This window comes from Dendrobates tinctorius, unplaced genomic scaffold (genome assembly GCF_039654945.1).
Source record: "Dendrobates tinctorius isolate UK_male_01 unplaced genomic scaffold, ASM3965494v1 ptg000019l, whole genome shotgun sequence".
Classification (NCBI taxonomy): Eukaryota; Metazoa; Chordata; class Amphibia; order Anura; family Dendrobatidae; genus Dendrobates; species Dendrobates tinctorius.
In genome coordinates this window covers 78,339,068-78,348,055 of record NW_027361687.1, presented here as the reverse complement: position 1 = coordinate 78,348,055, position 8,988 = coordinate 78,339,068, and the positions used below count along the sequence as shown (strand labels likewise).

At 39.3% G+C, this 8,988-nt stretch overlaps 1 protein-coding gene across 1 annotated transcript in view; it reads right to left on the bottom strand.

Moving 5' to 3' along the window:
* Positions 1–2,405: 2,405 nt before the first annotated feature.
* Positions 2,406–8,988, bottom strand: part of LOC141083075 (receptor-interacting serine/threonine-protein kinase 3-like) — a 30,369-nt gene continuing 23,786 nt past the window's right edge. Inside the window, exons 6-10 of the mRNA XM_073567246.1 lie at positions 8,567–8,673; positions 8,124–8,184; positions 7,414–7,508; positions 6,188–6,242; positions 2,406–5,038 (exon numbers count right to left, since the gene is read on the bottom strand). Of these exons, the coding sequence (XP_073423347.1) occupies positions 4,818–5,038; positions 6,188–6,242; positions 7,414–7,508; positions 8,124–8,184; positions 8,567–8,673 (539 nt within the window). The 3' untranslated portion in view covers positions 2,406–4,817. The remainder of the gene's footprint in view (positions 5,039–6,187; positions 6,243–7,413; positions 7,509–8,123; positions 8,185–8,566; positions 8,674–8,988) is intronic.

Here is an 8,988-nt window from a genome sequence, read left to right as displayed (position 1 = left end):
CCAGTAAGGGACACATCCCTAGAATCATGGTCACTACCCCCACATCATGCTGCTCTCAGATAGGGTAGCAAAAACCTGGTGACCGATTCCCTTTAAGAGAAAAAAATTGCCCTCAGTGTTGATAGAGAGCGTGAGCGTCCTGCTTTGGTATTGGAGCACTGGCTAAAGAGATCTGTTCTAAGCGGGCTCTCTATTTTTTTGAGGAATGGTGGACTCCTTTTTAAAGAAAAAAAAAATTAACCGTTAAATTCTATATGTAGACTATTTAGATCTATTGTATTTCCTTTTTCTTTCAGTGTTGTGGTGGGGCATGAGGGGTGGATTTATAAAGCTGTTTTCATTCTTCTTGAGTACTACTAATTACTATTTGTATACTTCTATCTTCTTTTTTACGATTTATTTCTTAAATAAAGATAAATAATAAAGAAATTAAAGAAAATCAATACTACTATTAGATATACTAGCAACCTAAATCACATTTTCACAGCCTCATATCTTTTTGCCTACTTTCATGTTTAGGACCAGCCCTATAGCGAACAATCATTTTTCATGCAATTTGTGAATGTCTTTATGTTTGCGATCCTTATACATATTCTCAACCGATCTTAGTTTTCCTTTGATTTCCTGTAGACTTAATAGGAACCCGTGTTTGCTAAGAAAATTAACACGATAGAGGCAAATGTTTTCACTCTTTAATACCTTGATAATAAGGTTTTAATTAAACAATTTACAAAAATTCATATTAATAAAAATTGTCCCAAAAGCAAAAAAGCTGTAAACACTAAGGAAAAAAAGTACATAATATAACAAGATGCAAACTCAAGGACCTTATTTTGGCCATATATGGTGCTGGTCTTGCACCCGATATCAAAATTAGACTAGGAACTGCTCTCTGCATGGAGAGATATTCAGAACATTATAAAAAACAAAAACAGCAAAAAGGGACTCTATCAGAACACAGCCAACTGTATGTGCACCAATAGGGTTACCCAACTACAATAAATCAGAAACCAAGTGGTATAATTCCTGGCTGATAAAATGGACAATTGCAGATGATTGAACAGTCAGAAATTAAACCAACAAAAACAAGCAAGAAACAAAAACCGACCATAAGTCCACAGTATTAAGACAAATAGTTCAAAATTTATTGGTATCGCAGGTAATCAATAATGACAAGAGATCAACGTAAACAATAAAATATTTGTACCCTAAAAAGAGTGCTAATATCCAGTATACATATGGCTGGTTGATGTGAAAATGCAACACTAAAATGTGTAAAAAAAAAAATCCAAAAAATCAGAAAATCAGACCAATATGTCTCAAAAACATCTTATATAAAGTGCACATATAGAGTGAAGACCAAGTTTGCCCAAACTGAATTTAAGAAAAAAAATATATAGAACAAACACTAAGTACATAAAAAGGTAAAGAGCAAGTGCTAAAGACACCACAAGGTGTCAGTGTGTCCACATCATATACTACAGGACCAAGGAGGAAACATATCTTAGGGAAATAATGAATATCACCAGAATTATATAACAACTTACACAGTAATGTGCTCCTGGTCTCCTGGATGGGCACCCTCCCCAACGTACGTTTCAGCACACTGCCTTCGTCAGGGTGTGGCGCCAATAGGAGAGTGGGAGGTATAAATATTGGTAAGAGCCAATCAGATAGAAAGGTGTGGTGCAAGCAACCAATAGGAGTGAAAGGGGCGTGCTAATAGGTATCATGAAGCCATCCAAGGAGATGTGAACTGAACACATTATTGCGCATGACCGGAAATGAGCTGTACAGGAAATACCTGTCTAAGCGTCTTCTAGTAACTATTGGTCACTTACACCACACCTTTCTATCTGATTGGCTCTTACCAATATTTCCCACTCTCCTATTGGCGCCACTCCCTGAAGAAGGCAGCGTGCCGAACCGCGCATTGGGGAGGGTACCTATCCAGGAGTCCAGGAGCACATTACTGTGTAAGTTATTATATAATTCTGGTGATATATATTCATTATTTCCCTTGGATATGTTTCCTCCTTGGTCCTGTAGTATATGATGTGGCACACTGACACCTTGTGGTGTCTTTAGCACTTGCACTTTACCTTTTTATGTACTTAGTGATTGTTCTATATATACATATGTTTTTCTTAAATGTACTTTTGGCACACTTGGTCTTCACTTTATATGTGCACTTTATATAAGATGTTTTTGAGACATATTGGTCTGATTTTCTGATTTTTTGGATCTTTTTTACACATTTTAGTGTTGTGTTTTCACATCAACCAACCATATGTATACTGGATATTAGCCCTTAGCATACAAATATTTTATTGTTTACATTGATCACCTGTGATACCAATAAATTTTGAACTATTTTGTCTTAATACTGTGGACTTATGGTCGGTTTTTGTTTCTTGCTTGTTTTTGTTTATGATAAAAAACAAGAATAGCTTTTATCTGAAAATAATGCTAACTAAACTGCTCTCCACAAAAGGCAAGTGATAAGTATAATAAAGAGCTGTACACATCAAAAGTGTAATGAATATGAGTTCAGGGGTTGCAGTTACACCTGGTTCTTGGATCCTATTGAGGCCAAAATATCCTTTTGCTCATGCAGGAAGACTAGTTCTAAAGACTAATAGTTAATGATATTGCATTGTGACCCACGATCTTTAAGTTAAGGGCCTGTCACACTAAGGCCTCTTTCACACTTCAGTTTTTTGCATCAGTTCAAATCCGCCAAAAATTCAGACAAGCGGATCCGTTCTCAACTGATGTGAACGGATGGCACAGGATCCGTTTTCAGACGGATCCTGAAAATGAGGAAAGATGAGAGAAGAGAGAATTTTTTTTTGTCCGGCACCCAGAAAGAATTTCGGGTTAAATGAGTGTCTGGAGGATCCGCCAGAGAAAAAAACGTTGCAAGCTCCGTTTTGAAATCTTTGAGGATGGTGACGGACAGCAACTTTTGGCGGATCCTCAAAAAAAACGGATGCAACGGACAGCAATCCGTCACAATCTGCCATTAATGGAAGTCAATGAGGAAAAAAAACGGATCCTCAAAAGAAAATTGAGGATCCGTTTTTTTCAAAACCTGGCGGATTGTGACTGATTGTAAAAAACTGAAGTGTGAAAGAGGCCTAAGCGATATCGCTAGCAATATCGCTATAACTTCACTGGTTTTTGTGACGTTATAGCGATATTGCTAGCGATATCGCTATGTCTGATACTTACCGACCGCTCCCCCGCTGGTTGTCGCTGATCGCGCGAGAACGTCCTGGGCCGTTTCTCGTCATCAGCTTCCTGCTGGGCTTCCTGTGGCACCGACGAGCGACGCGTAGAGGCGGGCGGGAGGACGTCAGGATCGCCTCATCTGACAGGTAAGTAACGACCCCCAACCGCTGCTATGTCGCTGGTGAGATCTGTCTGTGTGGCAGCTCACTAGCGACCACTTAGCGATGCACCAGCGATCCTGACCGCGTCATAGCGCTGGTCGGGATCGCTGGTGCATCGCTAAGTGTGACAGTACCTTTACACTTTCTGATACTAAAGTACTATGTTTACCAACAACCTGTAAAACCAAAAAGCTACTGCCCATCGACCTAGTGACAGAACAGTCCAGCTGATATATGTTATCTATAAAAGTGGAAAAAATAATTGAGCAACCACACTCGAATGAAATGAGATGTACTTTAGATAATTTGCAAAAGTCATTGTTCAGCGTAGAAAATAACTGAAAACTGAAATGAAAAATAAAACAAATGGTTTAGTATAGTCAACTTTTGAAAGAAACATTTCTATAAGTAAAAACTAGAGTCCCAATATCTGAAAGATGACCAAAAAGACACGGGGAGGTCAATGTCGAATTTGCCAACATTTGAAACACTTTGAAAGCATTGTCAAATTTGGAGAGGCCCAATCTCGGAAAAGGTAGGCGGAAGTGAGATACTCAGTTCATTATGAAGGACGAACTTGAATTATGTAAGCATGTTATCAGTGGGATTGGTTTTAAAGGCATCCATAATCTTCTTAGCAGTGGCTATGGCTATCTTCCAAACTGTTATGCACCCTAAAGAATAATTTCACAGCTTTGTTGTAGCGAATGGTGATGGCCTTAGTTCCAGAACCTCCATTTTTTTGACATATGAGAATTTTCCTGTGCCAAGTGGCTTGGTGTCTGAAGCAAGGCCTGCAGTGAAGATGGCTCAGTAGTGGACTAAGCAATGTGAAATTGTGTCACAAAATTATGGCATTGCAGAAAATACTGGAACTGTTAAGTTCATGGTATACAAAAGCATAGCAAAGCTGGTGGCAAGTGATTCAGTCTGGTGGTTCAGTGGAAATGTAGCGCTCTCACGTAAGGGAATATTAGAGGAACATCGTATTGGTAATAGTAAAATATTTGTTCTACCTTTCTCTACCGAGTAGAACCAATCTTGCCCCAAGGTCTTATAGACATGAGAAGTTATTATAAAAATCATCTAGTCTTGGATCTGATTGATACCAGTACATATTTCATAAGAATCAGCATCCACAAAGGCAAGGTTCTCTTCCCATTTCCTTGTAGGATAGGTGAGTGACTGAAAGAATTCCATTTTTCGGAATGCTAGCAGGTATTCTGAATGTTTGGGACCATCCTATCTTTAGAGTTGTCTTTGTGTTTTGCCATATGATATACTGTAGGTCGGTATGTAACAGCACACAAAGATCTATTGAGCTTCATTAATAGAGAACATCAGTAATCAAGTGTCCCATTAAATTGGTTCCTTGGAAGTGTCCATAGTCTGTATTTATGCTTGAATTTTAATTGTCACGGCTCAGAATTTTTTGAGTAAAGATAAAATCTTGTCAGGATTCTTTACATATTTGGTAAGTAGGGCTTTCCCAGCGATGTTCCCTAACGCCTTCAAACTCTGGTTGCTGTTCAATTGCTCCTGTATTTCTTTAGGCAAGATTTCATTATTATCAATCATCTTCTTTATCTTGTTATACTCTCCAGATTCCTTGACAACTGTCACAATGTTATTCACTACAAGCTCTGAAAAAAGACCAAACATTAGCATATAAATATAGAAAGCACATACAATGTCTACAAGCTTTTTGGAGCAAACCTACAGCCACCCATGACAGGCTTCACAGTGAGACTATGTAGCAATTACTGTCCACACATCACATAATATAGTTAAACCTCACTGGGATGACCTCCCATCTTAAGTCAAAAGTGGTCTTCACTATTGGTCCTTTTAAAGAGAAAAGCCAATACTCATGGTACATAAAGACATTGAAAATTTTGGCTATATCTTCCTAAATGGGTGGTCTTTTGAAGAGATTCTCTGTCATGCCGGAGACGCGCATAGGCGCTACGCGCAGCTCTACTCATTGTGGTCATTGCTGTGTTCTCCCCAGTGGCTGGCTGTCTCTCTGAACTGCATCTTGTAGCATTTCCAACACTGCTGCATCCCCCCTGCTGATGGTGAATCTCCACCTGGCTAAACAGAGGCACAGCCACTTCCTGCAGGCATTTAACCCCATCCTATTCTGCAAAGGGGAGATGCTCTGGCCTATCCCCAAGCAGCGGGGGGGGGGGGGGGGGTTTGGCAGCTCCTTCCACCACTACTTGCCTAATCTAAGGTTCTAGATCAATCTCTGTGCAGATTCCTGTAAGGTACTGTCTTGTATTATCTAACCTGTTTTTTGACCCGTCTTGCCTTCCCATTTATTTTGGCCTTTCCTTTCCTGAACTCAGCTACATACATTGAACCTGAATTGCTTGCCTTGACCCCAGATTGTCTGACCATGTCTTTGACTCTGTCCACCTGTACCTCATATCTGTGTCTGACCCTCTGGTCAGCTGCTGCAGACCCAGGGAGTGCCCTGAAGTGGCACCTGGTGTCTACAGGCAGCCCAGCCTATCCTCACCATCAGAGGCTCAAGTAAATGACCAGTATTCACTTAGTTACACGGCTCCAGGGTAAGTCCAGGCTGTGGCACAGTGGGTCCACACCCACCAACATTACATTTTCAATAAATACCCTTTATGTGATGTGTATAGTCTTCAATGACTATCTTATGCTTGCAGTCACACAGTGATTGTTTCACCTTAGCTTAGTGATTTTGATGGCAGATACCTATTCTTGAAATTTAGCACTTGACTTTAGATTTTATCTATGATATGATTGTTAACAACCTGTTGATGAAATATCTTTGTTCGCGTGTATGACTTCTGGAGGCTCAGGAGGATCCTGAAAAAGAAAAGGGCTAGAGTAAGCATCTGCTAATTTTTTTTATAAAACTTTATTATGCATTTTAGCCCTTGGAAAATATTAAAACAAATATGTTACGAACAAAATTATGTTTTTGATATCCAAAAGGAATTTAATCAATACAGTATAGGCCGTAGTGATAACCTACTGAAAGATATCATATTATAGGTGTTACCCCCAAGAGACTATTAGAAGTAAATTTGAGGTATAGTATTACCAACAAAGGGGGAAGGATTGGACATGGAGTGTGTCATGATCCAGGACGGGGTTTCGCTTTGGCCCGTCCTGGTCTGATTGGGGGTTAATTATTCCGCCTCTCCCTGGCAGAGGGCGGCTGTTTAATGCTCACTGGACCTAGGTCCTGTGCACCTACACTTTCTGGCTATTCTGGTCCCCAGGGGTCCCTACAGTGCGGGTGAGTCCCTGCTCAGCGGAGGCTGTACGCCGGCGCTGTCAGGATCCTGATATTGTGTCTACATGTCTTATAGGATAAATGATGGGCCTTCCACTAGAGATGAGCAAATATATAAGACAGTTGAATTCTACTCGAACATTACAAAATCTGAATTTGTCAAATGCTGATTTTTTTGGAATTCACTTTTACACGGATTCAGAAAAAGAGTGCCATTTAATCGTTAGAAAAAAACATACTTTACCCATCACGTCTCCAGCCCTTCAGCTCCACACAATCTCTTGTTTGGTCCTCATCTCATCTTCTTATCACCGCCACTCGCACTGATATCCCCAGGTCTCTTCATACTGGCCCGAGCACTTCTGGCTCTAATGAGGCCCAGGATGTTTCCACACAAAGTCACGACACATATCTCGATACAGAACCATCTCAAGCCTCATCAGAGCTAGAAGTTCCGATCCAGCATGAAGAGGCCCCAGAAAATTAGTGCTAGTGGCAGTGATAAAAAGTAATGAGAACCGAACGTGAGACAGTGGAGGGGTCTTACATATTACTGATGTATGACCCCAGTGCGTAATAAGGGGCATTCCATTTGTGGAGAAAAACTTCTCTGAATTGAATTTCCCTGGAAATTCTGTGCAGTCAGTTTTTGAATGTTGCCTGATCGGGGTTCATCCCCACCCATCCTGTTTCAGACAACCCCCTACTAGAAAATCTCTTGTGCCATAAAGAACGCACCATATTGTCTTTCTCAGGTTCTTCATCTTTTGCTTTTTCGTTTCTCAATTTTGGCTCCTCTATTACTTTATTATTTTGAAGATCATCTCTGAAAGCTAAAATACGTAATCTATTATTAGCAGAACTCAGTATATAATTTTTGGGTGTTGTAGCACAATAGTAGATTTTACAATGAAGTTCTTAATACATGCAATAAATGGACAGAATTTTGATACCAGGATACAGTCTAGGCCTAGATGCCTATTATTTAGAGAAAAAAAAAACTTTGTAAAACTCAAATGCCAGCATTCTGAACACTTCTTGTGATCAAATGAGACAAACAGCATCATGACATTATAAGAGGCCTTATAGACTTGGCCTTGTTTGATGTCATGACGTCAAATAATCACAAAAGGTGCTCAGTATGTTGGCACTCAAGTTTCAGCCAAACATGTTTGAACCACTCTGGTGCAGCTGGCACGAAGTACCAACATGAGCGCTGCACCAGTGTCCTCATAATCTTTTTGCTCAAGGGCCATGGTGTTCTTTTAGTGCACTTCCTTACAGTATAAAAAGTAGACTTTAGAGGGGTAATCACATACATGTCAATCTATGGAACTATTGGATTCAGAGGGGTGGTAGTTAGGTTTTGGTGCATCTATTTCCAAGTTGTAAAAGTTAAAGAACCATGAAAGGTGGTCTCCACTGAGTCCCAAAGTAGTTGAACTGACCTCTGATGAAACTTTCCGCAGAAAGGCTGGGATCTTCTAAGGTTTCGAATGTATCTAGTAACTAAAAATGAGAAATTAGATTAGAGGACTTTTTTTTACCCATATGTAATTACATTACAGTTATCAATTATTCTGTATATTAATGTAGCTACTTCCAAAAGAGTGTTATCTGTGTATAAAACAAAAAGGAACTAGTCTAGACTAGTAGATGTACTTGAGCCTACAACCATCTATAGCATATGTGTGCATGAAGTCTACAGTTGTAAAATAATATGTGAATTTATTTTCATTAGTAAAATATCATTAGATGATGAGTCTTTATCAAACCTAGCTTCTATCAACTTTGATGTAAATCAAATGATCAAACAAAAATGTACAAATTGAGAGAAACCACCAATGGCTGAGAAGTTGACAAATACAACTGAACCAACAATAGATTGTACCTCATCTTGGAAAGGTTTCTTACTGAGAAGATTTTCAACACTTCGACCAGCATCGATAACTTCATCTTTATATTCATCAAACATCATTGCAGTGAACACAGTACATTCTTACGAGAGAAAAAAACATGGATGGAAGAGAAAGATTACAAAATGAAGAACTTTTGGCAATAAACAGTGCTAATTCTTTATGGTGGTGTCTTCAACATGAGCAACAAATATTATTTTTTTACTCAATATTTGAGATTAGATAATAGTTTTGCAGGACCCTTGTCCAGTGGCCATACAAGTGGAGCCAGGAAACGTCCTCCTACTTGTCAGAATCCATAGCATCATGCTTCATTCATTCATTCATTCATTCATCATTTCAAGATCTTATTTGTAAGAAAGATTAATGTCCCTTAATATTTAGCATAACCTCCTTG